This window comes from Hippopotamus amphibius, chromosome 3 (genome assembly GCF_030028045.1).
Source record: "Hippopotamus amphibius kiboko isolate mHipAmp2 chromosome 3, mHipAmp2.hap2, whole genome shotgun sequence".
In the NCBI taxonomy this organism is placed as follows: domain Eukaryota; kingdom Metazoa; phylum Chordata; class Mammalia; order Artiodactyla; family Hippopotamidae; genus Hippopotamus; species Hippopotamus amphibius.
The window spans coordinates 162,583,991-162,600,900 of record NC_080188.1 but is presented as its reverse complement, the minus strand read 5'-3'; the positions used below and the strand labels follow the sequence as shown (position 1 = coordinate 162,600,900).

At 40.9% G+C, this 16,910-nt stretch overlaps 1 protein-coding gene across 2 annotated transcripts in view; it reads right to left on the bottom strand.

Annotated features, from left to right (window-relative positions):
* Positions 1–3,121: 3,121 nt before the first annotated feature.
* The window catches only part of PROX1 (prospero homeobox 1), a 48,713-nt gene continuing 34,924 nt past the window's right edge, over positions 3,122–16,910 (bottom strand). The window contains exon 5 of one of the 2 annotated variants that reach the window (XM_057729932.1): positions 3,122–4,257. In XM_057729932.1, the coding sequence (XP_057585915.1) occupies positions 4,069–4,257 (189 nt within the window). In that variant the 3' untranslated portion in view covers positions 3,122–4,068. The remainder of the gene's footprint in view (positions 4,258–16,910) is intronic. The other variant, XM_057729933.1, reaches the window with a different exon arrangement.

Sequence of the window (16,910 nt, the reverse complement as noted above, 5' to 3'; positions counted from 1 at the left end):
CTTCTGGGGGACATCCTATTTTTAAAGCCCCCAAATCTTTAGCTTTACAACTTAATATCAGCCTGTATGTGTATGCATGTATGTGTGTGGGGGGGGAGGGGGGTTACATACTAAGTGTCTTCATGTACATTGAAAAGAAATTTCATAAATTTACAGAAACTGCATTACCCTTGCCCTTGACATCTGATGAAAGAGACTGTTATCTTTTAAGAGTAGAGAGCAGGATTTTCAAGAATGCTTTCAACTGTCTATACAGTCGCTGAAGTGTTCCTAATAAATTCAACAGATGTTGTGCGAATGTAGTTATTTATTAAAATCTCATGTCTTACGTAACAACAGCCATGAGGTTAAATATTTACATTGCTTTATAAAAGTTCCCCTCTTGCTTTAGTGTTTCTGTTTTGCTTTTTTTTGTTGTTTTTAAAATTTTTAAAAATGATAATTCACCCACATCCCTAGCACAGCAACAAAGATTCTGCAAACATAAAACACTTGAATGAAATAATACTTGGAGGCACAAAGCAAACTTCAGGAATATGTGGGTGAACGTTTCCTTAAATAATGACTACATTCTACCATCTTCCACGTTGTTTTACCATTTAAAGTGAAATGTCCTCATTAAACAGCCAGAGATACAGTAAGAATTAAATGTTTTGTTGTTGCAAATAGAACATTCTTTCCACAAAACATAACAAATGCCTAAAATAGGTCCTTAAATCTAGGTAAGCTTTCCACTTCACACGCATATATATATGTATATTTTTACATGTGTTTATATGTGTGTATGTGTTTTTATGTTCACACATCTGCACACACATATATAGCACATGGTATGAAATATTGCTTCTATACTACTTTTCATTAGGCTAAGAAAACACAAGATTTGCACCACAGTTACAAAAAATTGGCTTCTACAAGAATTTTCAAAACTTGAACGCTGCTCAAACAATTGAGGAAAAAATAATTTGCGGTATCAAACTGTTCTAAAAATTCTCTTCTTCAAAAACGTATTCTCCCGCTTTGTTTTAAAAAGACACAAAATATGCATAGCTATCAACGTTATGTCAAACAGCCAGAAAAAAAATCTAGTGTTTATTGCAGCTGTAGTAATTGGAAATAAAGTCAAAAAGATGAAATCGAAAGCCACAGAAGGCACAAGAACAATTGGACTTGTGGGAAAAAACTGGGATTTTGAAGGATTTTAAAAAATCCCCCCGCTGGTGCATTTCGGTCTAGGCACAGACTATAACCTCAAGTGTAGATGCAAAAATAATTAAGGGTTAGGAGAAAATAAGTGGAAATGTGGTATTTCAACATGGACTTTAGACTTTGTTTCCCTATGTAAACTGTCCCTAGTCCTTTACCTTCCCACCAGAGAAAGCGAACTTTCTCCCAAGTTGCCAATTTTTACTTGGTGAGCGTTGAGCTAAGATTGAAAAGATGGTGATTTTAAAAACCTGTTAAATAGGAATTTTGAGAGACAGGTTTTTGTCATTTTCCAATGCACTGGGAGGCACAAGATTTTATGATGGCGAAAGAAAAGAATCACCTAAAAGCAAAATGATCAAATTCTGTTTCCAGGACAATGAGGTGAGTTTCTCCTCACGCTGCAATTTCTACTCTGAAACAATTTCTATGCCTCAGTGAACATTGAGAGGATATTATTGTAGATAAGCGCATCCACATTTGGTTGTGAACACACACTTTTGCCTAATTTGTCTATTTAAATTAGAAAGGCAGGGGAGAATAAATAGTAAAACTCCAAATACATCTGGAATCAATACTGAATTTGCCCCAGATCAGGAAGATACTAGCAATCTGTCTTTACAGGTGAACACATTACAGTTTTGCCTTTTACCTTGCCAATGGCAACACAATGGTGGTGTGAATTACATGGAAAAGCAAAGACCCAGTGGTATACTGATGTGAACAATGAATGTCATACTCTTGGGCGTGAAGCAAGGCGAAAGAGTGTGACCACAAGTTGAGATTGCTTCCCTACTTTGTGCTGATTGGAATTTTCTTTTTTTTTTGGTTTGCATTTTATTCCCATGTGATGATTATCCTTTTTTTTTCCCCCAAGCAAGCCGGAACAAGAACAAATTGGATCTGTGTGTGCTGCGTAGGAGCCTGCGAGCTGGGTGATGTGTTTGGCTGTGGGTGTAGAGTCAGGCTGGGGGTGTTCCAGCCCAGGTCACTGCTGCACTCTGTCCATGCCGCGAGAGGCCGTGTCTCCTGAATGACGCAGGCATCATAGGACCACGCCGTTTGATTTAAAGTCAGCAGGTTTTAAGGCTTTGTGCTGACAATAATTGCCTTCATACATTCCTGTCCATCAGCAGAATTTATAAATGATGTTAAATTACAGCGATTGGGTCAGCTAGTTACATGGGTCAATCTGCATTCTCCGAAGTCAAATGGAATTTTTATAAAAATCAAGGAAAAACTATTTACGTTGCATATGATCTAAATACCAGGATTTTTTTTTTTTTTTTTTTTTTTTACTGTGTCATCTTAGGAGGTGTAGATCAAGTTACCAAAGGGGAGGGAGGGTTCTGGAAAATACTGTTAGGATAAAAAAGGAATTCTTACTGCATCTGCACACAAAATCCATCTAAGAAAACAAGTGTGAATGCCATTCAGCTTTTTAAAAGCAAGTATGGGACGCTGTACACCTTTGAAAAACTGGAGAAAAAAAAAGAAAAAGAAAAAAGAGGAGAACCATTGAAGAAAGCATGAAATAGCAGCTAGCTTTCTTATGTGTACTGAAATTGTGTCTTTCGGGCTAACTCCCAAACTCTCCTATTCTATACACTCTTCTCATGTTTTGGTCAATTACTAGCTTCTGAATTAGAAGAGACATTATCAATTGTTTTAAAACGCTGTACCTAAAATGAAGAAACACGTAAAATTAGACTGTCACCACTTTGAATATCCATCAGGGTAGTGTGGAAATGTATAGGAAAATAGGTCATTCTCATCTGTACTCCTCTCAGGAGGGGAAGATGGAGTCAGCTAGCAGCTGTCAACAAACTCCTAGAGTAGGTAGGAATTTTATGGTCAAGTTGGGATGTCCTTTATTCCTTACCATAGAAAGGTATTCAGAAAATAGTGTTTTTTGAAAAACAAAGTGTTAAATATTAAACGGAAATTATAATTCTTTTAAAGCATATAAACAAATTTGAGCAAAGAATAAATTTGAAACTTACGTGCCTTTTAATAACTGAAGCAAGATAAATAGAAAATAACACATTATAGGGGGTTTTCTGTACGAAGAATGATAGATACTCATTTATTATCAAGAAGAACCTATTGCAAAATTTCGAGAGGTGACTAGAAATCACATGAATTTCCAGTCTCATCTTGAAAGAGTCAGTTGTGTACAAAATGCTTTGCCTCCAAAAGAATCTGGTACTAGTTTGGGGTGTTTGCCATTTATTTCTCTTAGGAAAGGCTTGACAGTTAGTGATTATGTTTCTTTTTAAAATTTGGCCTTTTGGGGTACTTTTGAAAAGTGAGCGGTTCATCTGCCACCGGCATTATTTTTAAACGTGTGATAAAAAGCGACTTACTGAGTTCAAACCAAACAAAATATTTAAGTTTATCAAGTGGTTTCATTGAGTTTTCCGACCTTCTCAGCAGTAAAAACAAGAGACACATCACTGACTACAGAGTTGTACTGTGTCGCGGGTCTCCCTCCACCAACCGCCGTTTGCAATAAACCATCAATCCAGCAGATGCATCTTTAACAAATGCCCTTCCTTGCTAAGATAGACTTTACACACGTCAACATTCTTTTTCCCTGAAAATTAACCCTATTTTAAGTCTCCAAATGTTAAGGGCCTTGGGCAAAATTAAACTAAAGGCGGAAGGAAAAGAACCATCCCCTTGCAATGGAAAACAGAAGAAAATAAGAGAAAGATTTTGAGGAGGAATTACCAGCTGATTTTGTAACATATCCATGCCTCCCATACACATATATATGAAATCAAAATCTAGACACAGATAACTCGGACATCCAAAGGGGACTGCTACTATTCATACATTCGAAAAGAGTTGTTGAAATTTCTACTCATGAAGCAGCTCTTGTAGGCAGTTTGGGGATTTGAAAATCTCAGGGACTTCACTATCCAGCTTGCAGATGACCTTGTATATGGCCTTCTTCCAGGAAGGATCAACATCTTTGCCTGCGATAATGGCATTGAAAAACTCCCGTAATGTGATCTGCGCAACTTCCAGGAATCTCTCTGGAACCTGCTGATACAAGGAGACAATGGCATTAATAAAGTTTTCAGTTTCAAGTCTCCAGTTCTTCAAAGGAAACTGAGCTAAGGACTTTCTTTCAGAAAGGGGCTTACACGGCACCTGCAATTTCTAAAAATGGCCAGCCTCTATTCTCTTATGTAAAGTCGTTATATATAGTAGCGTTGTAATGTGGGGTGGACCGCTACATAGTTTTAGAAAAAGACTTGAGCAAAGGATACATGCAGATCTATTGGGAAACTGGGATTCCATTCTGAATATTTGGGTAGAAAAAAGGGGACATACTGTTGGGATTCCTTACTTCATTAAAGAGGTGTATTCCAGAAGCAAGTCTCCACCTAATCTTTCAGAATTTCAATCATATTTCCATTATGAAAACAAATGTGTTCTCAAAAGGAGAATAACAATTGGCCTTTGATAATAAACTAAACCCACACTATAGATGAAGAAAACAAAAATCTTACCTTTCCTGCTTGTACCAGAGGATTGTTCACTCAAATGCTAAGTTGTATATGAAAATAATCTGCACTATGAAGTACAGGCATAGCTCATTTTATTGAGCTTTGCTTCACTTTATTGCGCTTCATAGATACTGCGTATTTTACAAACTGCAGGTGTGCAGCAGCCTTGCGTGGAGCAAGTTTATCGGCACCATTTTGCCAACAGCATCTGCTCACTTCATGTCTCTGTGTCACATTTTGGTAATTCTCGAAATACTTAAAACTTTTTTATTAATATTATATTTGCTATGGTTATCTGTGATCAGTGATCTTTGATGTTACTATTGAGAAAAGATTACGACTCAAGGCTCAGATGATGGTTAGCATTTTTAGAATAAAGTATTTTTAATTAAGGTATGTACTTTTTTTAGACATAATGCTATTGCACACTTATTAGGCTACAATATAGTATAAACGTAACTTTTATATGCACTGGAAAATTAAAAAAATTCATGTGACTCACTTTATTGCGACGTGCTTTTTTGCAGTAGTCTGGAATGGAACCTGCACTATTTTTGAGGTTGCCTGCACTCTACGTACAAAAAAAAAGACTGAGATAATGATATTAACACTGAGTCCCAAAATATAAAATTTGTACTGAATCTCAAAATCCTACATTGGAAAATACTTTACCTTGAGATTAGAATTGCTCCATAAGAGAGTGATTTATGCAGCTGTTAATAATAACAAAACCCCACATTTTTGGACTTTTTATTATGTGTCAGGCACTTTGTTATGTACTGAATGTGAATTATGTCATTCAGTTCCTCCAACATCTCTGATTATTAACCCCATTTTACAGTGAGAAAACAGAGGCTCAGAGAGATTAAGGGAATTGTTCAAAGCTGTATTCCAAGATAAACATGCCCCAAATATCTTTTCAGAATCCCTATCTGTTAATTCTTTTCTCCCACAGCAATGAATACATACGTGTGTATTTTGTGTGTGTGTTTATTAACTGTTTATTAATAGTTATTTATTTAGTAGTCTGACCTCTTGTCTAGAGAAAGGAATAACTATTGATGTACTTATTTGGTATTCTTTGTAAGTTACACGGTAAAGCACGGCCTATCTTTCCCCACAACAAGATAATGGATTCACAGCATCATTCCATGGACTCATAATTTTCCAAGTACATATTGACACTCTGTAGACTTCTTTTAGTGGGGTACTTATACATTAATAATATTTTATTTTCACAGTAAGTGCAGACATATGAGGAAGTAAATGCACTGCAGTTATATGACAGAACAGTCTACACATTTACAAGAGGTGAAAGATTTTCATCTTGGTTCAGACTTGCCACTCACCAAAGTAAAAGGGAGGGACTGTCATTTTGAACATATTTGATCCCTTTCTCCACACTTTCTCTCAGTTTGTGCAGTAGATCTTTTTATAATGATAGTAACTGTTAAAGAAAATGAAAAAGATACCAGACATCCCTATCTTACATATTTGGAGTTGGACAAAGAAGTTCAGTGCTTCCCATGGCAAGTCACTTGTCCTTTGAAAGAAATCTAATAACACCCCAGAAAAAAAGGGCCCCATTTGGGACTGATTAGAATCTAGAAAAAGTGAAAATTTTGAGAAGCATCTCCCAAAGATATATATATATACACACACATATATATATGTGTGTGTATATATGTATACACACACACACACACACACACACACACACACATATATATATATATATATAGAGAGAGAGAGAGAGTAGTTTCTCAGGACACAGTTCCAATCCCTGCTTGGAAAATCATGGAAACATCACCTTGGATGTGGAAACCCATAGACCCCAAAGGCCATTCCCTGCTGAGAATTCATCTGTATTTTCAACTGAACTTTGCTGATTTTCTCCCCAATCTCCTGCATATACGTGAGTATTTGTGGAATGGGAAGGGCCCGGAGGAGCGATCAGCTTTCCGAGTCACCTTATACTGAATAAAAAGTCATTAAGCAGCCTTTTCGAGTACTCCCCCCTCTTCCCCAAGGATGATCCTTTACATTTCGTCATATGGGTATTACTGAGAGAGGGATTCCGGCTGGAGAACAGTTACGCAGTGCAACTGCCCACTCTAACTACTGGGTTTGGGAGCTGTTAGCCAAATGCTACAGAAACATAATCAGAGGCACTTACTAAAATAAACATTTCAAGAAGTGTGGCTTTCCTGGCCATTGGCAACAGATCCATGACAAAGATCTATGCTCCTTGAACACTCCGGGATGCGGCCTGGCACAGCAGAGGGCTGTAGGGATGGAGGGCATGGCCGCGGCTCCAGATGAAGTCCCACCCACTCCAGGACCCCCAAAAGATCTGGGGAACCAGGGGCCAAGGCAGCAGGGGTGATGTTTAAGACAGTCAGAGGAGGGAGATGCATCTAGAACAGTGTCAGCCCTGGAGGAGGGAAGAAACATAGTTCTAGGGTTGGCCTGAGAACAAATCATAATAATTTCTTAGAGGGTGCATGCAATCTCCACCCAGTTATTCCTTATTATTTGCCCTGCTGGTTACTGGTTTTTAGTGGGTTGTATCCTGTTTTAAACATGCATTTCTTTTGGCAGCAATCTTGGGTTGTCCTTTAACATCTTTTGCATTTGTGTCTTGATGTTATTTAACTTTTCACCCACTTATATCTAGTTGTAATGAATTTATCATAAGACATCTTCAGAGAAAAAGTCCTGGCTTCTATTCTGTGTATCCCACATGATGCTTCACAGCGTTCTTCTGCATCATCATTGATAAATAGCTCATAATGAGACCCTGCCTTCTGCTAGGCTCCACATTGCTCTAGAGTCACACTTATCGTCTCCCTAAATACTTAAAAAAGGAATTTTAAAATAATGATAAAAAATAGAATTTAAAGACTTGAAATAGATCTCAGAACTCATTTTATAGATGAAGAAACTATGAGAAACTATGAGAGTCTATGAGATGAAGACATTATGAGATGAAGAGACTCATGTGAAATAACCTATCCAGGTCTCTTTCCATTAAACCATGCTGGCTCCTTTTTAATGCATTTTCAGTAATTGCATCAACTCCGACTTATAGGAGGCATCCAAACCTTGACAAGCTGTGGATTTGTGGTTTAGAAAAACCACAGAAGAGCTCGTAACTTCAAAATAAGTGGGAATGACACAAAAGATTCCCAAAAGGAGACTCTGGTTATTGGTTTATGTTTGGAAGGGATGAATTCTTTGCGAACAAATGAAGTTGTTGGCTAATTTTGTGCTTACTTTGAGGCAATAGTCATGCAATGGATTGGGCAGAGAAAAGAAAGTTATAATGAGATCCTCTAGTACTAGAGAGCAGTTAGTGTTTTTTGGGTGGCTCCAGAGAGATAAATTGATGGGTAGCAAATGATCTGAGAGAGTGCCAAGGAATTCCATGCACAGGTAGAAGTATCACTCATGAAAAAGAGACCCTTACCTCTCTGCCAGAAAAGTTTCCCCTATTCCATTTAACACAGTAAGGGGCAGGGGAGTCCTTTCTGATGTTTTTTGGGGGTGTCTTAGAATTTGGGGTTCTGAGAATGGTGTTGCTTGTATTTTTTCAGTACCTCTTCACACCTAATGGATTTCCAATCACTAATAAACATCTGCAGAAAATCTCTTAGTGACAAATAATCCCTTATCTAGGTTTCTTTTAATAGAACCCAACAATCTGCAGAATGAACCCTAGAGTATCTCCTCAGCATCAGGTGGCAACAGTCAATCAAGTCCCTGGAATGCAAGACAATGCAGGCTGCTGGGAGGGGGAGGGAAGGCCATGCCTTTGGACATGCCACAGGGGAAAAACAAAAGGCTTCCAAAGTCTCTGGCTAGGACTCTGAGGCTATTGTGGGAGCTGCTGTGCTGAGTGTTCTTCAGGAGAGGAGAGTGGAAACTTTGCTTTGATAAAAGGCATCCCAATATAGGAACCTCACCCCAAACGGTCTTGCCTCTCCTTGCCTTGATATTTGGAGGAGAATATAATTACAAGAGAGAAAGTACTTGAATGCACTCATACATTTCAAGGGGGGTGGCTATCAGCATCCAGCCATTTCATCACAATTGTTTGTACTTGAGTCTCCTCAGAGCAAATGAGAGCCCTGTGGGCTTAGATGAAACGGGAGAAATGCAAGGGTGTTTTCAAGTCTGCTCAGTCCATGCCTGGGTTGCTTGTATGCGCGCGCATGCACACACACACACACACACACACACGTGCGCGCGCACACACACACGCATGCACACACACACACAGTGTGTTGGGTGGGTGCTTGTTTTGCTGTTCTTTTTTTTTTATCTGAATGAGTGGCAAAGACACATTTTCCCCCCGTCTTCCTCCTCCTCTTCCCAGTTGCTTTACCTTCAAGGATGATTTGTTTTATTAAACTGACTGTCCCTAGCCTCTGCAGTACATAATAAAAGCCTGACATAGCAGGCTGCCTGCCTTCTGTGTCCTGCAGACACTCATCATAAGTGTCAGGACATACCAAGGTTAGCGGTCACTGGAAGTGTGCTCGCTGGCCCAAACCTTGCCAAACGCTCTTGGCAGCTGAATGAATGTCACGGAGAATAGAAGGGGAATTACAAAGGTTAAAAAGAAGGCAGCCTCTCCTATTTTCTGGAGACAGAGAAGCTGATTTTTCACACCTCTGAAACATCCACAGACTCGTCCATCGGCCTCTTGCGGGGGACCTAAGCCTTACCCCTTGCACAGCCCCCTGTGGATACCTTTCCACCCTCTGTCCCCTTTAAAAACTGGTCCATGGACCTAATTTCATCAGTGGAATGATCTTTGCTGAAAAGGACAGAAAACAAACCAGGCACAGACTTCCCTCCCTAGCCCCTCCCCAATAACCAGAGGCTCAGATGGCTTGTCAAGCTTATCAGTCAGTAGACTACAATCTTATCAAGAGAGATCCTCTTTTTGGTTCGTCTTTTAAACCGTTTTTTTTTCAAACTTCAGTGGGGAAATGGAAAAGGAAACATATCTATGGGCAGAAGTGGCTAACTGATGGGAAAGTAAAATCCTCGCTAGTATTTTGGTGAATCAGTTTGTGTGTGGGTTTTCTTTCTTCCTCCTCCTCCATTTAAAAAAAAAAACACACTATAAAAGGGCAATAAAATGCTGACTGTAAGAAGACAATGTCAAGGAGAAAAGGGTACTGGTATTTTGGATACTCTTCACTGCTCGCCTTGGAGAGAGAGTTATTCTTGTCACAAACCCTTTTGTCTGCATCTGCTGACTGCTTGCCTGTAGCCAGCAGCATACTTTAACTGTTTTGTCACCTTCTAACATCACATGCATCAGCTGTTGGGCTTTTGTTACGGGTATTGTAGAACTAATCCGCTGTGGCTGGTCTACTGTGCAGTAAATAAAACAGAAACGGGCTTCTCAGACAATTCTGCATGAATATTTCAGATGGCTTTTACAACTCCGATTCACAAAATCAAATAAATAAATAACTCCCACAGCCCCCTCCCTAGCCTCTACCCACACACAGAAACAAAACCCCTCAAACTAGACCCAGATGCCTCCAAGTCAACTGCATTGAAGGCACTGACTTCAGCCTTCAAGCAATTGTCTGAGTGAAGTGGAAAGAACAGCGCTCTCTAAACTTCAACACGGTAGTGTTCATATTTATTATTAGAGTTAAACATATCTGATTCCGAAAACTAGGTAAGTGGCTTTCAAAATCTCGAGAGCTACTTTTCTCCTTGGGTTTTCTAAAAAAAATGTAATGCCATCGGAAATATATAGTTAGAATTGTCCTATCAAACCACTTTTATTGTTTCCATCTGCATTTTCTTCTCTTCCACTCATCTGAAAGGGGTCAAAGGAAGATGCTTGTGCATCTAATTCATCCTAAGAGCCTTTCCAAAATGTTTCACCTGTACAGGAGCACAAAAGGAAAAGCAAACTTTGGGCTGGGATTTTCAAAACTGAATTGACATCCTGAGTTCTCTTACAGGATAAATAATGTACTAATCATATACAGCGAGGCATTTTTCTAGACGACTTAGTGTCTTTGGAGAAGTTAAAAAGAGAAAGGGCATCTGTACACAGCTGCGTGTGCACGCACACATACACACCAAGATCCTAGGAAAGGAGACAAAGTTGAAGTACTTCCCGAGCATTCATTCACCCTAGTGTGCACGTGATTCCTCTAAACAAACTCTCCCATCCCTGCTGTTTGTTAAGTAAATATTGATCAAGGAGAGACATATCTCCTGACGGCAGTGGCACAAGCTGGGGACTTAGACTGCAGACAGAGTGGACTTAAATGGATAAACTCAGATGCTTTAGTAACTCCTCATTGAGATTATCAGACGAAAAGGCAAGAACAGATCTGTTATTGCTGTTCCTCTCCAATGTCTCACTCTCACTGAATTCTCCTGCTAGAGGTAGAAGAGGGGAATCGCGGAGCTATGAAATATGGTGACAAGATTCAGTGACTAGGGGTCTCCATTCATAGTCACACATGCGTTTATCCTGTGTGTACAGCCGGGGACTAGCTAGCCCTTCAGAAGGGCAGAAAGGGTAGTATCCTGCACCCATTCTCGGAATCCTGAGATTGTGCTTCAATGCCCTCTCATTATGGGGAAGGATTGGATGGGAAAACAAGCATGAATGTGCTTTGGAAAGTGTAAAATAGTATCCAAATGTAAAGTGGTGGTTTGAACCTTAAGGATGAGTCCACTTCCTGGGAGCCGTTTCACTGTGATTATTACATGCATGCAAAGCAGGGTCTTCAGAGATGCTTGGAGGTGGTCCACATGGGTGGTTTTATTGGCTGAATCAACACGCTGAGAAAAGTTGCTTTGTTTTTCCTAAGTTTTTCGGTCATTTCACGATTGTGACTAGAATCCTGTCGGGGGCTGAACAGCCACATAAGCTTCCCTAGATAGGCTAGTTTTAAAATCATCTCTAGAGACTAGGTTTTGTGTATCAGGTACTGAGCACCACAATCAAAGAGCAAGTGTTATATTTAAGAGTTCCTACCAAATGGCTACATGGCGTTTACATTTTAATAGGATGCTAGCACCTCTGTTTCAAAGGACTGGAATTATTCAGGGAGCACTGGCTACAAAACTGCTTGCAGACGCTACACCGAATAAGGCCGAGGAAGATTCTGCAGCCACAAGTGGGCTTCGGACTAAAGTCTCTTTGACTCTGATGCTCCAGGTGGCTTCAGCTTTCAGGGACTCTACAGGATTAGGTTAATGTGATGCCCACACAGTCTTAGGCCTAGGAGTGGGCTCACCTCCTACTTATGTGTTTTGCTACTTAAATATGTGAAGGCTAAATGCTTATAGGAAGTGGCTAGAGTTCAAGGCCGTCCTTAAAACAAAGCAACCAAAAAAAACCTCACTGCGCCCCCCCCCCCACCCCCCCACCATGTTTCCTCGGTCTAAGCAAAGGAACACATGGCAGTAACAGTCTGTATCATTTTTTTTATAAACCTTCAAAAGAACAATGTTCTGTTGAGCAAAATTCAGTAGCATTCTGTAAACATTAATTTAAGGAAATCAATAGACTCAGTGAGCTAAAGCCATATTGCAAGATAAACTGGCCAGAGTGCCACTTTGTCAAATAGATTTTCATTTTCTCGGCCTGATAAAGACAGTTTCAAAACGGGGCAAACGTGTTGCAACCAAGGTTTGAAAAGTATGTGGCCTTCAAACAGTTTGCTCCTTCCTCCTACAAAGCTGGATAAACATACTTTAAAAATGATAAGATGGTTTAGAATTGAGCTGGCTTTCAAATTTTACATAGGGCAGATTTCTTGGTTGTCTCACAGGAAAAGCGCAAAACAAAATATCGTGCGCACGTTCAGAATGGAAAATAAATGTACTTGGGAGAAAGGGTTAAATTGTCTTGAGAAAAAGAGCTCCGGGGGCAGTGTCAGTTGATGCTTGACTTTAAAGAAAGGAGGAAAGAAATCTTTATTCATGCTGACCTGATGGGCAACAGGCCTTCTTGCCAAAATCCAAAAGCCAAACTCTCTAGTGGGTTTGGGATCAGAGGTTTCAGCTGGTGGAGGCGGCTCTGTTCTGAGAGCACCGTGCACTGTCATGTTAATGTGCGAGGGAGGGACGCTGGTGGGGAGGCCGACCCGGGGAAGGGCTGGGGAAGGACCCTGAGAGCCACGCGACAGCCCCAAGGTTTCTCTCAGCCAGCCTGCAAGAGCTGCAGGGATAATTAGGAGACGTGGCAAAAGGAGAGCCTGTCTCCCGTCTGTCGCCACCGCGGGGACCTGCATGGAGCTTGTGGGAATACCCTTCCAAGCGAAACTGCCTGCCCTCCCCTGATGCCACACCAGCCCTTATAAATGCCGGCAAGGTGGCACCCAGCTAGGACATGGTGGAAACAGTCCACTGGAGGGAATGTAATGAAAAGAACGAATAGTCACAGGGAAACTGCAAGGAGGGAGGGTAAAGATCTACCTTGACTGGTCAGTGGAACGGATGCCAGGCAGTGGACTCTGGTGGCCGCGTGGGCCGTGAGGGCCTGGCCATCGCCCCTCAGCTGGACTTCCTTCAGCAGCGCGAAGGGAGGGCCAAGGCTGCCCTGAGGACTTTGTTTCCTCGTCTGAATTTGAATCTTTTATCTTTTAAGAGTGGGTATTTGGAAAATACAGAATTCACAATAAAATTCCTGCACCTTTCAGATACTGATGACACACACATTGATAACATGTGCTGGGATTAAGTATTTTGAATCATTGTGAATTTCGGTAATAAAAAAGACTGTTTTCACATCGATGCTAGCCGTTAGTAATTTGTGTATACATTTTAAACTATGTAAACATCCCATTGGCAACTTTGCCTATAGATACCAAGATGAATAAAATCATCTCTGCCACAGCCCCAGAAAAGGAAGTACTAGCTTGCGGGGAACAGAAGGACAAATGTCTTTATAATAAACTCTATGAGGCTGTCAAAATCATTTTGTGGGCCTGAAATCTGGTTCACCAAATGTGCCTAAAGTGACTAGTTTATGTGCTCATGTTCGGAGGTCTTGGTGTTTGTATGCATTAGGAAATACAATACTTATATTATTTTTTGTAATGAATTAAACTTTCCTTCTCTTCCAAACTCTACACGTCTCAAAGAGCAACTCCAAGTTTAAATGATCATCAATCAAAATAAAACAAAACAAAATCAGAGAAAAAGCATCAAAAACTACAATCCAATATTTCCTCCCATCCCTTCACCCCCGAGAGACTATGAAGATACTTTCCCATCTTAAAAACAAGGGCGAGATCTCTGCTGGAATTACACATCTGGTAGGCTGTTCGGGTAAGATCTGGACCAAGACTATTGCATCAAAGAATCACAGTTTCGGAACTTCAGAACCAGAAAGGATCTCACAGAGTTCATGCTCTACCAAAGAGAGAAAAAGCCTCAGCCAGGTGTCGGCAAACTTTTTCTGTAAAGGGTTGGACAGTAAATACATAGGTTTTGTGGGCTACATTTGGTCTCTGTTGCATATTCTTCTTTTTCACAACCCTTTACAATTATAAAAACCATTCTTAGCAAGGGTCATAAAAAAACAGATTCAGTGCCAGATCTGGCCTGCAGCCTAGAGTGTGCCAACCCCTGCTCTCAGCCAAACTTAAGAGCTAATCACTTTTCTGAAGGCCTATTGCTCCTTCATTCTTCTCTAATCCTGTGTCCCTCATTGGGTCAGCACGCTAGTTGTTCTTGCAAAGGTAGCTGGGACAGACTTACCGGAATGCAACCTGCACTGTCACCACACTCCTCAGATGCGTGTAAGGCTGCCCATGTCTATGGGAATAGTTAATGGACCACACACAGAGATGCCAAGAACCAGGCAGCCCTTGGTCTTGCCCTGCTTTGACAGGGAGCTTTTTGTTCGATGCTTTCCTGCCAGCAAATATTCAAATGTACTAAGTGGAGGACCCTATCCCTCCTTCGTGACACAGGTAATGAATCAGCTTCAATGGAAAAATAAGCAGTATACCAGTCCCTCTGCAGCCTTAACTAACTTCCCTTCAAGTCAACCCCATGAATTATGTGCCAGCTGTGTCTGAGTTCAAGACAGGCTCACAGGGCTTGAAGTTTAACTTCTGCTACCATTGCCGGGTGAGGCAGTAGAATAAATAGGGCCAAGCTCGGTGCCCTTCTTGGATGGGAGATTATTCAAAAACAACACAGCATCAACTCTCCAATATTGCACGAGGGGAAGCTGGGGCACAGATAATCCGCAGTTACTCCTGTTTCGTTGGAGAATGCATTACGTGATTGTCTTCTGCAGAGATTTACCTTCATAATTAAGCTATGCCCAGGCTAACATTAAAACTAGTCTGTGTGCCCTTTATTCGTGTGGATGGAGCAATGGGAGTGAGAAGCCTAGGGAGAAATTGCTAGGAAGTGGGGTCGAGGCAGGACAATGAGAACAGTATTGCTCAGAGTAAGCACCAAAGAAGGCACTGGGAGATACGGATGCTAAATAAACAGAGCTTCGGAGAACACCAGATCACGGGAGACACTGCCTCTCTGCTGACAACAGCTGACGCATCCCAAATAATATCAGGTTGTTTTGGGAGAGGACTGGGATGAAAGGCAAAAAAGTCAGAAAAATTCTACTTTGGATTCTAGGGAATTCTATGCGTTTCTCCTCCAGGATTACCCTTTGCAAAACTAAGCATGAGCTGTATTTCAAAAGCAACCTAAGAGTTTGTGAAGGGCTTTGACATTCTGTTTTCAAGAAAGGTAAATAGCTTGGAAAGGCAGAGAAACAGATTTTAGAAGACTGGGAGACTTTGGAAGTCCTCTAGAACCCTACGGACACCTCATGGGTCTTGAAGTAATGTTTGCAGTAGGAAGACTTAGGATGCTGTTGAGGCCTGGAACTGGCCCTGCTGAAAGGCAATGTTAGGACTCTACATACAGATTATTTTGTATACCTTCAGGTCATTTAAGATGATAAATCTTTGGGAATTCCCTGGAGGTCCAGTGGTTAGGCCCTCCAGGGAACTCTGTACTTTCACTGCCAAGGGTGCAGGTTTAATCCCTGGTCAGGGAACTAAGATCCTTCAAACCATAGGGTGTGGACAGAGATTAAACTCGAGGATGGATGATGCCTTAGAGGACTGGGACTGGGGGGGGGGGGGAGGTTGAGGGAGGGAGGGAATCCGGGAATATGTGTATAAATACAGATGACTGAACTTGGTGTACCTCAAAAAAAAAAATAAATAAATAAATAAAAGGCGAAAAAAAAAAGATGATAAATCTTTGAAAAATACTCTCTATGTTAAAGGAAATTCAGTGGCCTTGAAATCATAGCCTACTTCTGCTTCTGATCATGCCTCTGCCTTCAGCCCTTCTCAAACCCCCTTATCTGTTCTCAGGGAATATACTACCTTGTATTAAAAGTCATTTTGAGTACCAGATTTTATTTTCAACTGTTAAGGTAGCCTTAACAGAGGCTGGGCACAGTTACTGTAAGAAAGATGGAAAAAACATACACAAATTAACCTGTGGGAGGATTCACTACCTTCCAACCACAAACTCATACCCGTAATATCCCAGTGGAAAAGACTTTCATGATCGATGACTGTCATTTGGGACATGCTTAAAGGAAAGGATGATGTTGCTTTTGCAAAGACTATCAATCAAGCCTAGTGGTGAAGGTAGTTATACCATCTAAAACAATTCTGTCCTGAAAGAGAGGAGGTGTTGTATATTCTACAGAAGTTAATACGTATTACACAGGCTGATTGTCTGGGTTGAGTCGTGGCCTGGGTGGAATGTGTGTGGGGACAGGTATACAGGCTCTCTGCTAGTTTGCTCAGGTCCATATCATCTCCTAGAAAACCCACAGGCATGAAGGCTTCACGGATGAAAGTCTTCACTGTTTGGCCGCCCTAACTCACACAGCAAAGTGAGCAGCAGATATAATGACAATAAACTGTCTATGAATTTGAAAAATTCATCTCTATAATCCCAGCAAGGGATTTGCCACGTCTCCAAGGGCACTGTTGAAAGATCTGCAAAGAGGGCCTTGGGAGAACACTAAACTGGGCACCCTGGAGATTTTTACTGAGATAATTAAGCCACAGCAGAGCCCTAAGGGTGGAAGTGGCTCCACGTGGGCGCCATCTGTATTCCCAGGGCCTCCACAGTCACTTAAAG